The sequence below is a fragment of the Anarhichas minor genome, unplaced genomic scaffold, assembly GCF_050575085.1.
Source record: "Anarhichas minor isolate MPS153535 unplaced genomic scaffold, ASM5057508v1 ptg000026l, whole genome shotgun sequence".
Lineage (NCBI taxonomy): Eukaryota > Metazoa > Chordata > Actinopteri > Perciformes > Anarhichadidae > Anarhichas > Anarhichas minor.
Genome location: NW_027466472.1, coordinates 122,968 through 141,229, shown reverse-complemented (window position 1 = coordinate 141,229; position 18,262 = coordinate 122,968). Strand labels below are relative to the sequence as shown.

At 43.0% G+C, this 18,262-nt stretch overlaps 2 protein-coding genes across 2 annotated transcripts in view; both read right to left on the bottom strand.

Annotated features, from left to right (window-relative positions):
- Nucleotides 1–232: 232 nt before the first annotated feature.
- crk (v-crk avian sarcoma virus CT10 oncogene homolog) lies at nucleotides 233–8,904 on the bottom strand. The gene is made up of 3 exons (XM_076099923.1): nucleotides 8,238–8,904; nucleotides 6,705–7,306; nucleotides 233–3,117 (listed from the first exon to the last, which is right to left on the bottom strand). The coding sequence occupies exons 1-3, from the start codon at nucleotides 8,455–8,457 to the stop codon at nucleotides 2,980–2,982; spliced, it is 960 nt and encodes a 319-aa protein (XP_075956038.1). The 5' UTR covers nucleotides 8,458–8,904; the 3' UTR covers nucleotides 233–2,979.
- A 5,102-nt stretch (nucleotides 8,905–14,006) lies between these two features.
- Nucleotides 14,007–18,262, bottom strand: part of lrrc75a (leucine rich repeat containing 75A) — a 30,680-nt gene continuing 26,424 nt past the window's right edge. Inside the window, exons 4-5 of the mRNA XM_076100739.1 lie at nucleotides 16,311–16,584; nucleotides 14,007–15,844 (exon numbers count right to left, since the gene is read on the bottom strand). Of these exons, the coding sequence (XP_075956854.1) occupies nucleotides 15,272–15,844; nucleotides 16,311–16,584 (847 nt within the window). The 3' untranslated portion in view covers nucleotides 14,007–15,271. The remainder of the gene's footprint in view (nucleotides 15,845–16,310; nucleotides 16,585–18,262) is intronic.

Here is an 18,262-nt window from a genome sequence, read left to right as displayed (position 1 = left end):
TACATGATCTTTAATAGGCTGATAATCATACATATAAAACTAGTTTGCATACATTTCTTCTGTACGTTGACTCTTTAGTTATTCAGCTTCATGCTGCGTTGCTAAAAATAACCCTGTAACATGAATGGACATCATTTCTGTAGCTAAGCAACTGCCCTGTGCAGCATGAATGAACCGTAGAGTGAAAACATTTAAACGTAAATGTTAAGAAGTCAATAGATTTAACACATCATTTGTCATGGGTCTGACTTTATTTACTAGTATATTAACACATTACATGCTACAGAAAATAAAAAGGTAATTTCAATTGTCTTGAAAGAATATAGTGTTATAATAAAATGGCATTTTTGATATTAACACAATTTCCACCGTCATCTTTCTGCCACGCCTTCGTTCTCATGAGAGGGAATGAATGAATGACTTCATGCAGGGCGACTGAAGATAAAATAAAATACTTGGTTTCATTGTAATGTTTAAAAGGTAATGATTCCATGTCGCTGTGTGAAGTGTGAGTGAGAGAGAAGCTGGTCTGAAGTCGACCACGTTAGGACTGGAGATACATTGAAGTATTAATAATATGAGACGACATATCGTCTGGGATTTTAGGCTCTTTTCCTGGTTTAAAGGCTGCGTTACAGTAAAATAAAGACTGTTGTATTATTTCCCTTTACATCCACAATACTGATGAATATTAAACATCTTAGTGTGAAAATGTTGTGGAAGCACCGACGCTCAACTCTACAATATCACCATAATATCAACATTATAATAACAAAATATATATTTAGTGATCGTGTATTTTCTCCATATCGCCCTTAACCACATTATTAAATACTCAATATTATTATTTGGAAAGTGGCCAACTTGAAAACATAAAAAGCTGAAAGATCAACGTGTGGGAGCTAAATTAAGGATAAATAAAAACCCTTTAAAATATAATAAAAGCTCGAGAGTGGTGGTAAGAGCATTCTGTTAAAAAATTCTAATTTAATCTCCTCAGAACCGTCAGAATGTCCTCATCTATCTGAATGTGGTTATAGTGACACCTAGAGGACAGAAGGTGCGCTGGAAACACAACGTAATGATTGTCAACGAACAGATTCAACAGAAAACAAACGTATGTTGCTTTGTTCTACTTGGCAAATAAAGACACGGCAGAAAAGGTAAATCAAAATAATAAAAAGTCCAGGTGTGCTAATAAAAGAGAGGCAGAGGATGAAGAGAACATGATGTCACACCTGTTCTTCTCAAAGGTAGATTCAGTGAGCTGGAGACGGACAAACGTGGCCGACAGACACAATGAGAACACACATGTGGTGAAGTGAGAGCATCATCGCTCCCTTCCCATCATGCATCAGTAAAAAGTGTACATCGAAAACCGGACAAAATCAGCAACAGAAGATAACAAAAAGAGAACGTTTTAGCATGTAATGATAATCACATCGTACATCATTTCATAACAATATGTTCCTCGTTGTTCTTCTTCTTTCTTACAAAAGACGACTTGGTCTGTAGGTGGGAGGTGAGGAGAGTTTAGTGTCGTCTTTTATCTCCACATCAACAGAACGTTCTCTCGGGTTAGAAACCTCCGAGCTGCTGATCTCCACTTCTTCACTTTGACGGTTTCCTCCGTTTCATATTTGGTTTCTGCTCCTTCAGGAGGACGTTCATCTCTCTCTGGGACACAAAGGAACTCTCTCGTCTTCTTGGGTTGAACTTAAAACTAACGCTGCATTCATGTCCAACGAGAACAATAGTAAAGGTAAAAACATACCTTTAAAGCCGGGGTTGGTACAGCGATCAATGAATCGAATGCTCTGATGAACTAAACTAAAAACCTGGTATCTGTAGTTGTCTCAGGACTGTAATCACCTCGTCCAAACATTTTATTATTCGGCCAGAATGTAATTTAAAAAATATAATTATGATGATTTCGGGAGTGTTGACGACTTTCTTACTAGATTTAGCAACTTTTGGAGCTTGAGCCGCTACGTTCATTGTAATAGAGTTGTGAACACGGGGCTGGCTTTTGTATTTATTAGATAATTCTTAAAATCTAGCGTTCTCTTCTAGTTTTCTTTAGATTACTAACCCTGGCTTTGAGGCGGTAAACACAGCCAGAGAACATTGTAAATGTTCGGCGTTGTTCACTCGTACAAATCCTTTGGAAAGCTACATTTTAGAGTTAAATATTAGTGTTATTATTAATGTCTTTAATTCACTGAACAAAGACATCAACACCGAGAAGACAAAAGAATGCTGACATTTTCAAGTTAGTGCTCAAAAAATCCTCAGACTCAGCTCAGGATTAAAAGAATAGTCTGGTCGATTTAGATGCCATCTTTCTATAATAAATATATTAGCTTAGCATAAAGCCTGGAAGTAGTAAGAGGGGGAGCTAGCTTGGCTCTGTCCAAATGCTAGTTATTATTTGAGTCTCTGAATCTCCATCTTTAATCTTTTCTACGAGGAAGTAAACAAACAAGATAGAACGTTTTAAATTAGTGAGCTTTAGAGGTGCTGGTTGGTGGGGGTTCTGTCTCGTTAGCCCAGAGCTAGGCTAGCTAGTTCCCCACCCCCCCCTGTTTAATGCTAAGCTACGCTAATCGGCTGCTGGCAGTAGCTTCACATCTACTGCACATCTACTGCGCAGAGGAATATATCACTGTTCTCATCCGACGCTTGGTAAGAAAATGAAAAAGCACGACAACGAAACCGGAGCTTCAGATCGTGTAGAGAATATCAGACGGAGAAAGTGGTGAAGAAGGGCGGCCATGATTATTCAGAGGATGTGTGCGTTACAACGGTCCAACGCTTGTTTGGTCCTCGAGTGATTCTCTGAAACTGTAAAACCCGGAGAAGACGTGAGGGTCGGGAGGGGGGGTGGAATGGGAGGGAATAGGGAGGTAGGTTAGGAGTGAGGAAGGAAGGGTGTAATAATAATACTAGTGTCCAGGTAGCGGCCTGACCCGTCCGCCCTCAGCTGAGCTCGTCCTCGGCGTTGTGCTGGTCCACCAGTTTGACGTGCGTGAAGGGGAAGTGGCCTCGCTTCCCTTTACATTCACCCTCCCACTGACCGTTCACGTTGATCTTAGTCACCATCACCCTGTCACCCACCTGGGGAGGGAGGGAGGGGGGGGGGGAGAAAAGGTGTTATTAATTATTAGAGAGAGAGAGATGCAGAAAGAGAGACAGCGACAGCCAGACAGGTGACAGAGGGGTGAGAGAGAGAGAGAGAGAGAGAGAGAGAGAGATCATTTATTTATTGTTTCAGACATAATATCCGGCAGTTAATGTTCCCCAGATATGATTTGCTGCTTTTCTAAAATATTTTCTGCACATTCTGCAGACTTTAAAGTTTCAAAGATCTTCAACCTGTATTCTCTCTAGTGATCACCAGGGGGCGACTCCTCTGGTTGTATAGAAGTCTATGAGAAAATGACTCTACTTCTCTCTTGATTTATTACCTCAGTAAACATTGTAAACATGAGTTTATGGTCTCAATCTCTAGTTTCAAGTCTTCTTCAATACAGCATGATGTTCATTTAGTAAATGATGGTCCATTTAGAGTCAAACAGACCATAAAGCAGGGGATGCTTTAGGGGCGGGGCTACACAGTGATTGACAGGTCTCTAACAGAGACGTATACAACGTCAGGTGTTAGCGTGTCTGTCTGTCTGTCTGTCTGTCTGTCTGTCTGTCTCTGAGTCATGAACCTGAGTAAACAAGGACTAACGGATGGTTCCAAAGGTCGATGTTTGATGACCTCGTTACCAGTAAAGACAAACTTCCTGTTAAATGTGTAACTGGCAGCATGATCAGATAAAAACATGTTCTGCTGGTGAAAGAACTTACATTTATGATTATTTTTATCCACCTACTGCAGCTGCACACAATTTAGACATGTTTAACATTTAAAGTAATAGATAGAAGTAATTTCTGATCTTAATAACAATATATTATGTTTTCTGGTAATTAAATGAATATCAACTCAAAGTGACTCAGCTCTGCTGCGGTGTTGAAGTGTTTTTATATCATTAATTTAAACAGCTGGCTGCGTTTTTTGGGTCACTCGTTCACAACACTGTTAGCATTGATTAATGATTTAACCATCACGGTGTAAATAAAGTTTTACTGACTCAGTAGAACATGTGTTTCTAGTCTCTGATCATGTTTCATTGTAAACAACCAATCAGTGTTTAAACCAACAGGAGAGCTAGTAACGTTAGCAGCACCGCTAACGGCTAACCAACAGGAGGAGAGCTAGTAACATTAGCAGCACCACTAACAGCTAACCAACAGGAGGAGAGCTAGTAGCGTTAGCAGCACCGCTAACAGCTAACCAACAGGAGGAGAGCTAGTAACGTTAGCAGCACCGCTAACGGCTAACCAACAGGAGGAGAGCTAGTAACGTTAGCAGCACCGCTAACGGCTAACCAACAGGAGGAGAGCTAGTAACGTTAGCAGCACCGCTAACGGCTAACCAACAGGAGGAGAGCTAGTAACGTTAGCAGCACCGCTAACGGCTAACCAACAGGAGGAGAGCTAGTAACGTTAGCAGCACCGCTAACGGCTAACCAACAGGAGGAGAGCTAGTAACGTTAGCAGCACCGCTAACGGCTAACCAATAGGAGGAGAGCTAGTAACGTTAGCAGCACCGCTAACGGCTAACCAAGGGAGGTTCACTTCAGTTACATTATGATGCCTTCAGGCTCTGCTCAGTGAAAATTAGTACTGGCTGAAGGTATGTTTTCTTATGAATATAAAATAGATATTAGAGATGAATTATGAGCTGTTTAACTTCCAGCTTCTTACATGTGAAGATTTACTGCCTTTCTCTGGTTATTATGATTTATAAATTACATATTTTAGGGTTTTGGATCGTTGTTTGGACAAAAACACTTTTAGTTTTAAGACTTCACCTTCAGCTTTAGAAAGACGTGATGGACAATATGTTTTAGAATTTGTGAGACATTTTATAAAACACACGATTTATCGGGAAAATAATCTGCAGATTTATCGCTAATCGCTGTTAGCTTCCTCCCTCCTTTGCTCCTGGACCGAAGTGGATTAATAAAAAATTGTATCGACGATATTCATGGCCTGGAAATCAAAGTTTAAAGGTGCTAAATTCAAAATTAAGAGCATATCTGTGATTAAGGGATTGCCTCCACACGGCTCTCAACATGGCGACAGCTAGGAGCTAACAGTGCTAACAGAGCTAACAGAACGACTGGACGGTGGACGTTACGCGGGACATCGCAGTGAAGAGCGACGGCGACTAGCTAGCCGGCCCGGCCACGTAAACATAGCACAGAGAAGCTCCGATTACAACACACAAACAGAGGAAGAGCGACTTCATTCTCTGCTCGGGTCAACGTTATTCCTCTACATCTACATAGACTACAGCTGTTTGCTGCTGTATTAATTCTCTGAATTCAGCACCTTTAAGTCCAGTTTTATCACGACATGTAACCACCGTCACAACTGTCTGAGTCTGGAGAGTAACGGCATTAATACATATAACCACCTGAAGCAGGGATCCATCATGCATCGTAGACATGAGAGTTATTAAGAGGATGCACAATGAAACTAAACTAAAAGAGAGATCTCTACCATCAGAGGGTAGAAGGAAACGTGGGCTAATCATTAACCGTCCACTAGTGCCGCCTTGCTGAGTCACTACCAGCCAACACCACGGGCCAGAAACCAGCTCACACAAAAAGGATCCTCCCGTCTATAAAGCCAAGTTATAAACAACCCAAAGAGCTGCAGAGAAACAAGTCAACCAGCAGCAGACTTGTGGTTTGACTCCACGAAAAGCAAAAGAAAAGGTAAAGATTTGAGGACGGATTTGAAATAATATCTTCAAGAGAGACAAGAGAATACTCTGACTGTTCTTCTAGTCTCGCTCCGGGCTCAGCTGGACTCGTTCCCAAAACACAAACTATCCCCCCCCCTCAACGACCTGCTCCGTGGGAGCCCCGCTCTCGCTTCCGGACACTTTAAACAGTCCGGCCACCGAGAGCTTCATAATCATTTCTCTCTCTAGTCCAGAAAAAGGAAGCCAGGGAGTTAATAAAGACTTATGCTAAGCTAACTGTAACGTTACTGGAGTTAGCTTCAACAGCGTTTATACTCAATGTGTTGCTTTATTATTCTACGAAACACCAGAGGACAAACAAAGAAAATGAACTGTGGAGACTCAAAAAGACGAGTGTAACTCAGAGATATGATCATAAACCAACCTCTACAATGACGAGGAGGGATTGTAATTATCTGTAAACTCATATCTCAACTTCATAAACTACTTTATTACCTTTATAGAAACCCTGTAAAGACAAGTCAAGTATTAAATGTGTTATAAAGAAACAAAGGTTGAATATCTTCTAAACTATATTGATTTGGCTGCAAAATATTAACTCAAATGTAGATTTGTAATACTTCCTGTTTCTAAAACATCTAATTGTCCTTTGTCTTATCTCTAGACGTGTAAATAGTGTTTTTATCAGTGAACTATTCCTCCCGTGATTGAGTAATTTTCGGCACGCCTCGTGAGTATAAACTAAGCTTCACTTTGCTGAACTAATACTGAGGAAGAAATAATCAAAAGGTGTAGAAGAAGAGAGGATCTGAGCTCCTTCTTGGTCCGGGATCGTTCTCCGCTAACGGTCTCCACACACACACATTGAGTCCATATTTACCTCTAAGGCGAGGGCGGTCTTGTCGTAGGCGTTGGGGACCCTCTTCTGAATGGCCCTGGCATAGACGGGTCCGTTCTGGAGGTTTGGTAGAGGGGTGGGCTGGGCGTACTGGCTCGGGTCTCCCAGCAGCGGAGCTCCGGACTGAGCCACCGCGGTGGAACCGTCGGAGTTCCCAATCGTCCCCACTCCTCCCGGCGGCCCCCCCGGTACACCGGGCCCCCCCGCCGCCGCCGCCGAATTCGGAGACGCCGGCCGGTACTTCTCCACGTACGGCACCGGGATCATCCCGGCCCGGCCCTCAGAGTTCTGGGCGTTCCACCACTGCTCCTCCGGCTTCTCCAGCACCCGGAGGACGTCGCCCTTCCTGAACGGGAGGTCCTCCTCATCGTTCCCGGGGAAGTCGAAAAGCGCCCGGACGAACTCGTCCTCCAGGCCGGGCGGGGGTCCGCCGGGGCCTACCCTGATGAAGGAGGTGTGTTTGGACTTGTTGATGGGTTCTATTAGAGTGGTGGTGTCCAGGTAGTGGATCTTATAGAACTCTAGCAGAGCAGGGAGGGCCTCGAACTCCTGGTCTCCGATACGGAACCTCGGTTGGGCCAAACCTGGAAAAGACAACATGGTATAACTTCTTTCATGCTCCGTCACATCTGAATCTATTTGTGTCACCGAGCATCATGGAGGTGCTTTCCAGAACTGCCAGGAAGAGACTTTTGTTTCCTTATTTTGCATTTATTTCCTTGTTCTTTTTCTGTTCCTTCCAATAATAATAATAATGTGTGTTCCAGCACAGACAGGGAGGGACAAAGTCCAATAGAAACGTGGCGTTATGACAGACTTTTTGAATATTTACAACTTAATAGGCTCAGCTAGTAAATTAGGCTAATTTCTTAAAGAAATCAGTGCCAGTTAAAAACTCCCAGCAGCCACCATGATGCATTTTAATGACAGAAACGTGCACAAAATGTGTAAAAGTTTAACATCTAGAGAGTCTAGAACTACGACCACACACGTGTGTCCTGTTCCTGTTATTTATTTATTAGTTTATCTGATAAGAGACAGTGCACATTAATATAAACGTTGCTGTAAATGCACCAAGAGGCTAAGAAGTGAGAATATTAATATAAGTAGTATCATCGTTCAGGAGGAAACGAAACATAAACACATGCAGAGTATGTGATATATATATATATATATATATATATATATATATATATATATATATATATATATATATATATATATATAAGTCAGTGAGACTCAGCTAAACAACAATAAGACACATGCAGACAGACAGACAGACAGGTGACAGACAGACAGACAGGTGACAGCCAGACAGACAGGCAGGTGGCAGCAGACAGGTGGAGGACAGTGAGGTGCAGTTCTAGTGCTGACAGAGCTGGGGTCTGTTCTCCATAGTGTTAAATAAGGGGCTCTATTGCGCATCTCTTTTTGGTGCAAGTCATGCAAGAACGGTCCCATCAGCACCTCACACCTCCTTCCAGCCGAACCCACAACCAGCTCCCCCCTCCTCACCTGGACCGGATTGTCGGTTGTTGCTGATGCTGTTGATGATGTAATGCGAGACTTTGGAGTTCTCCGACACCGACAGCACGTAGTCCCCGGGGCTGGTGATGGAGTCCCGGACCAGAAACACTCCGTGCCTCTGACCCTGTAGCAGAGACACAGCCTCCTGTCTGCTCAGCCGACCCCAGTACCAGCTGCCGCGGTCCTCCGCGTCGAAATTCCCGGCCATGATTTTATGTATTTTTCTAAAAAGCCCCTCTTGAAGCCGAGGCTTTCGACCGGCGGGCCTTCAACTACATACAAAAAAAACTTTAGCGCCTTAAGAGCACGTTTAGTAACCAGGCAACACCACCCGCAGCTGTAGCCGTTTGGGACATCAAAACCAACGGACACAAGAGCCGCAACCCGGAAATAAAAAAGAGCACGCTTATCTGGTTAATGGTGGGAATTTAGCTCTAATTTATTATTATTTTTAGCCACAGAATTCCAGCTACGATCCAGCAGACCGATGACAACTAACTTCAAAAAAACTGAAATGGCGGATACGGGAAAACAAAAAAAAAAAAGGACCTCACTCCTCCACCGGATGTGACGTAGAAATGGTTTGCGCCACAGACGCGCTAGCTTCGAGCTAAGTCAGAAGCTGGATGTAAGACTTCCGGTTCGATCGGCTAATGAGCACTATTATATATCGCTCATCATACAAGCTTATTCGTATTAAATACAGTTATAATACAAATATAACATTCAGAGAAATTTCGCCGATAACATTTGTCTCACTTAATATCAAATACTTAGACGTTTATTAACTTTTTCAAAAGTGACATATTTGGAAGCTCTTACTTTGAAGCGAAAGTCCTTTCCTGTTCATGTTAACTCTTTTTAACTTGACTCTCGTCCTTCATGTTGGTGGTTTGTTGTGAAAAATAAAGCTTCCAGATTTATGAGCAGCAGTGATGTAATCACGCTGATGACTCACAGAAACTTCACGTTTTGTTCACACAAACATTTAGGAGCTATAAAAAAATATATATATAAATATATATATATATATATATTTATATATTGCACATCTAGTCCAGTAGACAAGCGGCTTGGTTGCAATTCGTGAGTTTAGCCACTAGATGTCAGTCAAATATTATTTTAAATACTTTATTATTTAAAGATCCATGTGGGTTGATGGTCAACCTCATAACATTTGTCCTCAATATGTAATAGAGCTAATAAAAGATTAACATTAAATGAGAAAAAAACAAACGTTATCAAAATATGGTATCAACAACATTTTACCTGCAAACCTGGTCGTTTTTACCTCTTTTTAATGACTTACTAACATTTATAACGGCAGACCTGATGGTTTGTACCTATTTATTAATTATATATACATATATATTACATACATATACAATATCCATACATATACATATATATACCCATATCATTTCTAAATATTGGGTCTGGAAGACTGGAATTTGGGTATAGTGGTTTATCCCAAAGGTAAAAGCAGGAAAATAAAACACTGGATGTACAGATGAAGACTTTGAGTCGTCATTTTATTTATTTTTTTATTATAATATATTGATCCATTTAAAAATTTGTCTCTGCATTTGACCCATCCCTGTATATAGGGAGCAGTGGGATGCCAATGACAGGCGCCCGGGGAGCCTGGGGTTCAGTGTATTGCTCAGGGACACCTCAACACGTGACACATCCCAGTCGAGGATCGAACCGTTGACCTTCCGGTTGCCAGACAACCCTCTTAACCCAGCGAGCCACGGTCGCCCATAATATTCAAACACAGTAAACACAGGATGAGTTTTTGTATCGTATAATTTATTGGGATCCATGGGGCAGAACAGAAAAATGATTTTTACAGGTTTTACAGTTTGATCTGTAAAAGAACGCACAGAGCATTCCTTTGAATGGATCGCCTCGTTAAAAGTGGCACAAAGAACAAGAGAGAGCCACGAGAGCTTCAGGGAACAGGGCAGAGTGACAGAAGAAGACACAGTCTGGAGGGTAATACAGAGGTATACTGTAGATTTAGAAATATATATTGAAGAGAGAAAAGATCCAAGGCTACAGACACTTCATGCCTTCAGATTCACATTATCATATATTGTTTTTAGACATATCAGCAAAGTCTTTGAGCAACACAAACATCTTCACATTTAGTATTAATAGCTCCTCCTGCTCTCAATGAGTCCAAGGTAAACACAACCATCATGTCATCTTTTACTGTAACGTATGAAAGGACTATTCACTCTGCCTGAGTCAGTAGTTATCAACGTCTGAATAAAGAGCCAATGGGTGAAACCCATCGCTAAGCCCCTCCCTCAAATTGCTCCTGTCCAATCCTTCGTTAGCTACTGTAACTACAGGCTGTATGCAACAAGAGGCAACCTCCGGTTCTGAAGAGTGACGCCAATGCGGAAGTGTCGTCAAGTGGACGTAGTCATGATGACGTCACCCGTTGGTTTGTGGACTGCCGTTCTGAAGCCTCAAGTTAGGCGATTTTGCTGTCGCCATCTTGGATTACAGCATATTGTCATGTTGTTGTTTTTGCAACCAGTAAACAGGAAGTGACCATATTAGGACTGAGGAGGAGTGACGTAGAGACGCCGTATACATCTCTGGTAGAGACCTGTCAATCACTGTGTAGCCCCGCCCTAAAGCATCCCCTGCTTTATGGTCTGTTTGACTCTAAATGGACCATAATGTACTAAATGAACATCATGCTGTATTGAAGAAGACTTGAAACTAGAGATTGAGACCATAAACTCATGTTTACAATGTTTACTGAGGTAATAAATCAAGAGAGAAGTAGAGTCATTTTCTCATAGACTTCTATACAACCAGAGGAGTCGCCCCCTGGTGGTCAGTAGAGAGAATACAGGTTTAAGACACTCCCGCATCGCTAGAACGGGAGGTTGCGGCCTGGTACGTATACGCCGTCTCTACGTCACTCCTCCACAGTCCAAATATGGTCACTTCCTGCTCACTGGTTGCAAAAAGCCAAGATGGCGACTGCCAAAACGCAGAACTCAAGGCTTCAAAACGGCTGTCCACAAACATATGGATGATGCCACCATGACCGCGTCTACTTCCTACATCTGACAGCAGATATCCTCAAAGTTTGGATGAGAGTGTTGTATTTCTTCGCCTTCCAGATGTCAAAAAAACGCAAGAGGAGATGTCAGATATGGATTTAACAGCGTGGAAGACCTCAATCCATCAAAGATCAACAAACACTACTTTGTTTGCTCCGAGGTAAGATGCTAATAACATTTGCTAGCTTCACAGGGTAGCAAACAAAGATGGTTGAATATTAATAATCATTCATCAATGATATCTAATGTATGGATCAAGACCAATATCTTGGCGTGCTTTAAACAAATGGAAAAGCGGGATAATTTAGTTTTATGTTAGATAATGAGAACTACACGGAGTCATAACAATATATTAACTTAACCTGCTACGGTTATTCTAATGGCCTCTTCATTCACAATACTCCGTCTACTTCTCTCTGATATTTCAGAAACAATTACACACACACACACACACACATACACATACACATACACACACACACACACAGAGTTCATTCCTCTCAGGATGCACAAACCTGGATGTTCAATCAGATCAAAAATGCAGCATCGGGTTCAGGTTATCGTCCTAACTCCTAATCCTTCATATCAAAGGTTTCACATTTAAAAAAAGCCAGAATCCATGCTGATGTATCGGTGTAATTCCATTTGTGATCTCTCTGCTTTGATGTGCAGTGTGACCTTAACATAAAAGCAGACATGTCTTTACAGGGTTTGTATGTAGGTAATGAAGTCCATGAATATGAGATTACAGATAATTAGAACCCCTCCTCTTCATTGTGGAGGTTGGTTTATGGTTTCCTGCCGGTTACACTTACTGTCTGTGGGAAGATCTCTAAGCTTCAGACAAACACTAGCAGTAAGTGTGCAAGAGGGTTTTTGGAAAAGTGCCCTCTCATCCTCATGATGAATGAACTCTTTCTCATGCATTGGCAGTTGCGCTGCCTCTTATTTACGATAGTTTGATTGATTTATTTTCCTCTGATCCGTGAAGACCCGCCCTACTTTGCCTCTGATTGGCTCAGATGGAAGCCTTCTTTAGTGCTCTCATATATAATTACAACTGATTATGAGAGGTTTGTTTTTTTAAATGATGCTACGCACGTTGCCTATATGGATGGAATAACATTACATATCCGTTTAGATATTCAACTTCTTATTGTGGTGTCATAATTAAGCTTAACCTGAACGTTATTTCACACTGATTCACAAACAAATGTAAAAATGATTGGTTGCCAACCTCTGGGACGCTCAATCTAAAGCCGCACGGACTAATAGCTGATGTTATACAAACATTCACATCATCATCTGAACTCGCTGCAGCAATCAATACGTCGTCCTTCAAACACAACGGCTTCAATTGATGAAAATCACTGTTGTTTTCAAGGATGATCGTCCTCGGTCTCGTTCACCGTCTATGTGACGATGCACTGCTCGTCTGTTTGAAGGGTTCATTGTGCTGACATGTTTGTAAAAATTGGTTTTCCAGGGACTATCCAATAACAGCTTATTTTTAAAGGGAGCTCAAAGGGAAGTTTCTATTTTTAATCCACACAGAGCCACGAGTTATCTCTGGTTCACCGATAAAGAGATATAATACAGTGTAGGCTAAGTAATAAGATATGTAAAGACATATTATAGCACAAGGGTGGCTTCATTTGCCTTTTAAAGGGCCAGCGCGTCGCATTTAGAGGGATCTATCGGCAGAAATGGAATATAATATTAATAAGCCTGTTTTTTGTGTATAATGACCTGAATATGGCGGAGAGCACATCATCTTCGCCATGTTTTCTACAGAAGCCCAAAAAAGGACAAACCGAACAGTAGTTCTGTTTTGCATGCGGGAGAAGTTTTTTGTTGGTTGCAATCTGCAACCTCACCACTAGATGCCGCCACATCCCACACACTGCACCTTTAAAGCCGGGGTCGGTAATCGCGAGAAACAAGCAGGAGTACGACAGATTTTTAAAAAACGATCCAATGAACGAACCCATCCCGGTGTTGCCAACTCGTTTCACGAGCTCCAAAAGTCATTAAATCTGGAGAGAAAGTCGACAACACTGACAGCCCAAGACACTCCCCCAAAATCATTATGAATTCAAGAAAGCAGCTTGAGGAATAAACAATGAGTGAAAATGAAAAGACAGCCACAGATACCGTGTTTGTGTCTTTGTTTTTCAAGAAAATCACCAACCCTACACCTTTAAATGGCTGCTTGCCTTTCTTTTTAGTGTCTCTGCTCAATGTAAATGGCCTCCATTCACCTTAATGGACACATTAACCTGCAGTACACTGCCAATGATATGCAACCGTCAAGATATTCTTCTTCTACATGTTAGATTCCCGACCTTTACGCAGAGTTTAAATGCAAATCCTTTGCAGAGGCAATAAATCGTGCTGGCAGAGAGAGACGTAATGACATGGAAACATGGATCCTATGCAGCGCCACAACTACTGTAGTTTAAAGGGTCACTTCAGCAATTTAGTATTGCACAACCATAACATTTAGGGATTAGCAGCAGGACCGGGAGCCGGAGATACACTGGTTTGCAATTTCAAACGAAATCTTCTTGCACACCAAAAAGTTTACATGCATGTCAATATGAACGATGTGTTGCAACTGCAAGCAAGCAAGTTATTAAAGGCCTTCATTTTCATTTTCATGCGACACACGTTCACAGCTCCGAAGGTGAACGCATTTGCAGCTGTCTGAGGGAAAAGTATGAATATATTTATTCATTTTTAACTGCTTTAATATGATGTGTTAATATTCTCCTCCTTTCCATTTGAATAATATCACATATTAGGAGTCTGGTTCACATTTCTTTCAACATATAAAAACATAAATCATGTTTAACATCTTGAACCATCCCAGACTACAAAAATAACATTCATTTGTGTGTCTTTCATCTTTAAATAGATGATCTATACGATCTAAAGAACAGATAAAAACATTATACTTTATATACTGTACATCCAAATATACAGTTTGTTTGTTAAAGCGTTGCATTGTGACACGTTGAGGCCGGGTGGGAGCTACATAGCATGAGGATATACTCAGCAGCGTATACGTGAATGTGATGGTAGCTGATATATACACACAGCACTGTAAGCATGTGAGGAGCACGAGTGGAACATGATTATGAGGACAAAAGGCTCTGAATATGTAGTCCTGACACCCCGGCACTTCTCTTTGGGACACACTGGAATAATCTCATCCTCTCGTTTCTTACTGCTTTCCTCACGATCCTCCAATGTTCCCTGTTTTCATTCTTTATCAGTTGTTTATTTCTTTTGGTTTCAGCTGACTAATTTCATGTCACTGCACTTCTCTTCCACTGAAGACTCGGTGCATCTGTTCTCTTTTTTATTTTATTTTATCGAGAAGCGGTCGTCTTGACTTTTTGATTCTCCGTCTATCTTCCGATCCATCTGGCTCGTACGCGGACGTACGTGGGAGGAAAAACATTTAAATCACTTCTAGTTTTTGGCAACAACAACAAAAAATAACAATTTCAAAAAGGTTTAAAGGGCCGTGACTAGTTTGTGTGTGCATTTGTTTTTTCCATCTTAACGGGACGTGTCACAGGCACATGTAGGCATCACAATGGTTAAAAGGGGGAAAAGGACCTGAATAAGGATTCTATACATAAAAGCCTCATGTGATATAATCAAGTCTATTCTACGCGTTAGCATCCTCAGTCTATTTACGATAAAATCGGACATTCTGTCGGGCTCCTCTCATGTTCTCAGACGCCTGAACGCCTCCTGGCGGTGCATTCATGTGGATCACGTCCTTCCCGACGCCGACAGCCTCTCTGACTTCGAGCACACTCAGTTGTCCTCCGAAGGAGACTTCTTCCTCTCGTCTCCTTCCGCACGGGACTCGACACATGGAGGGGGAAACACAAGCAGGAGGAGGACGGGAGCAGCGGTTCAGGTCAAGTGATCCGATCGGTCCAAGTCGTCGTCCGCTCTCATTGGCTCCACGGCTCCGGAGGAGTGTTGCGACTGGCTGGAGCAGGACAGGTGGGAGGAGTCGTCGTCGGCCATCACCGCCCTCCGGCCCGGCCGCCGCGCCTCCTCCTCTGTCTGCTCCTCCTCCTCTCTCCAGCCCTTCCTCCTCCTCACAGCTTTCCTCTGCTCCCCGACCGTCCACATGCTCTCGTCCTCGTCGTCCTTCCCCTGCACCTCCCTGTCAAAGTCCAGCAGCTCCTCCATCATCTCCTCAATCTCCAGCTCTCCGTCCAGCTCCTCCTCCACCTCCGACCGGAGCTCGCCCATGCTCTCGGTCCGGTTGGCGTCGTCCGTCTCCTCCTCTTCCCCGAGCCCCCTCAGCCTCTCGGGGGGGTCGCTGGCCTGACTCTCTCCGAACTCCAGGATGGTGGGCAGGTTCCCCTGTTTGGGACAGCGCTTCCTCAGGCTGACCAGGAAGGGCTGCGGCAGGGAGAAGATGTCCACGTTGTTGCCCAGGTCGATCCACGTCATGCTGGGGAAACTGCCGGGATCCTAGGGGAGAAAATAATAAACAAACTGTAGTATAACAAGAACTTTTACCTGGTTCTGAACCAGTCTCAGTGTAGTCCTGATCCTCTATCAGACCTCCATCAGTAAAGAGACCATCAGAGAGAAGATGGTCTGTTTCTATAGAGTTATTCTTAAAGCTCGTCATCGGAGCCACCGGGTCGGATTCTGGTGAAACCAGATGAAATCATGCAGGTTCACCAGAAACTCCTTCAGCTCAGACTCCAGCAGAGACCGGTCCACCGTGGACAGACCCAGATCCGGCTTCACCTGCAGCCTTGGACCTGCAGTCGGAGCTCCGGAGGGAGGAGGAGAGCTCTGCTCCCGGCAGCAGCGTCTCCTCCCCCTCCTTTAGGTGACAACAGAAAGCAAAGGATCTCATTTACAGGAGTTACACTATACTATGCTGCGATATCACATTAAAAAAAAAACATTTTAGTGACTTGCTGACCTTCAGAGCGTCAGTCACCTCCTTCAGAACCGCTCTGGTGAGCCGGTTCCCGTTCAGCGTCAGGGTCTCCAGGTGCGGCAGGGCGGCCAGCGTGGGCAGCAGCAGGAGGAAGGCCTCGTCCGTCAGCTCGCTGAAGCCCATCTCCAGGCTCACCACGACGGACGCCTGGCGCTGCAGGTGAGCACACAGGCGCTCCATGTCCCGGGCCGCCAGAGGGATACCGGACAGGTCCAACGCCCCGCTGGACAGAGGGGCCGACAGCACCGCCTTCAAACTGGAGATAAACACGTGAGCAAGCATTAAACCAGGATATTTGTGCCAATGGTTTGTTGTTTAATTCTTTAAACTGCTCATCTATTTACCCATAAATGCCAAGAGCGTATCGCATAAAATCTTCATAATTATGCATTTTTTTGTACTGCACTTGTAACCACTTCTCATTCCATAGATTAAAGATAATTACATACTGTACACATTTATCCGCCTGTTGCGCAGCGAAACACTTAAAGCAACTTATCCTCATATAACAGTTCTTATGATATCTTATGAAAAGTTACTTCTCATTTTTCGTGTTTTCCTGGGAAAGTCCAGCAACACGTGTCAATTTCCGCTCGTTACATAAATACAGTCTTTTCAAAACAAACTTCCTTCCTCGGAGGAAACAACTTAGTTATGTTTAGGCAACAACACTTCTAGGTTCGGTTTAGGAAAAGATCAGGTTTGGGTTAAAATAACTAAATATAACACATCCACCTATTCTCTCAGCCGCCCAGTGAAGGTCTTTTTCGGTCTTTAAACTTCCTGGTTCACGATCAGCCTGCTTAAAGCCGTACTCTCCAACCACAGGGCCCGAGCTAAAAATAAACCCAGCGGGGCGATTTGGCAGAGAATTAAGGGATCGGAGCGCAAAGGACTGATCTGAGGTCTGGTCCACTAAGACAGAAAAAACTGAGATCAGAAGTTAAATTCATCCAAAACAATCTCTGTAAAACACACTGGACATGAGAGCCAATGTTGATTCTTACCCACAAACAACACAAGATGCAAGTTTAGACACACACACACACACACACACACACACACACACACACACACACACACACACACACACACACACACACACACACACACACACACACACACACACACACACACACACACACACACACACACACACACACACAGAGCTCTGATCAGCTGGCCATACAACTGACTGTGGGGAACTATTATCATCAGCTGAATATATTTATGTAGTCACGTACCAGAGGGACCTCAGAGGAATCTAGGCCAGAGCCGCCCAAAGCAAAGTGATGACCGAGCGTGGGTCAAATATAGCCGTCCAAAAAAATATTTTCCTCCGTCACGAACCCAAAATCATAACAGAGTGATCCGTCACTGTGTTATTTTTGTTTATTTAAGAAATAAACAAAAATAACTGCTAAACTACAACAAGTGCCTCAAATTATTTATGTTTCAAAACAATCAATTCATGCTCCAGTTGTCAGAGACTCTGTGTACTATTATTCAACCAAACAGGCCAATGAAAAGGTTTCCACACAATAGAATACAATTAGCTTGTTCCACTGCCCCCCCACCCTCACACCATTGTCACCATCACTACAGTAACACATCCCCAGTGGGGAAATCTAGATATTTAAGCACAGCTGTTCTCTGTTACGTCAGGATGTCCTCATACTTCAGCAGGAGGAACATGAACTAGCGTCACATGAACCAAAAACACACAGTGAATAACCATGTGTAGAGAGAGAGAGAGAGACAGAGAGAGACAGAGATGGATGGATGGGTAGATGGGTGGATGGATGGATGGGTGTGAGTGTGTGTGTGTATATATATACCTGTTTCCAACATATGCTTCATATTGTTTCACTTGCAAAATGCAAATGAACTGAAAGAGGCAACAGCTCGAGGCGGATGCGGCTACCTCTTCTGAA

What these genes read in the sequence shown, in the direction of transcription:
- crk (XM_076099923.1), bottom strand. Translation starts at nt 8,457, where the DNA reads ATGGCCGGGAATTTCGACGCGGAGGACCGCGGCAGCTGGTACTGGGGT. An exon ending in CAACCGACAATCCGGTCCAG is followed by an intron (nt 7,307 to 8,237) that starts GTGAGGAGGGGG and finishes TGTCTTTTCCAG; the next exon opens with GTTTGGCCCAACCGAGGTTC. An exon ending in AGACCGCCCTCGCCTTAGAG is followed by an intron (nt 3,118 to 6,704) that starts GTAAATATGGAC and finishes CTCCCTCCCCAG; the next exon opens with GTGGGTGACAGGGTGATGGT.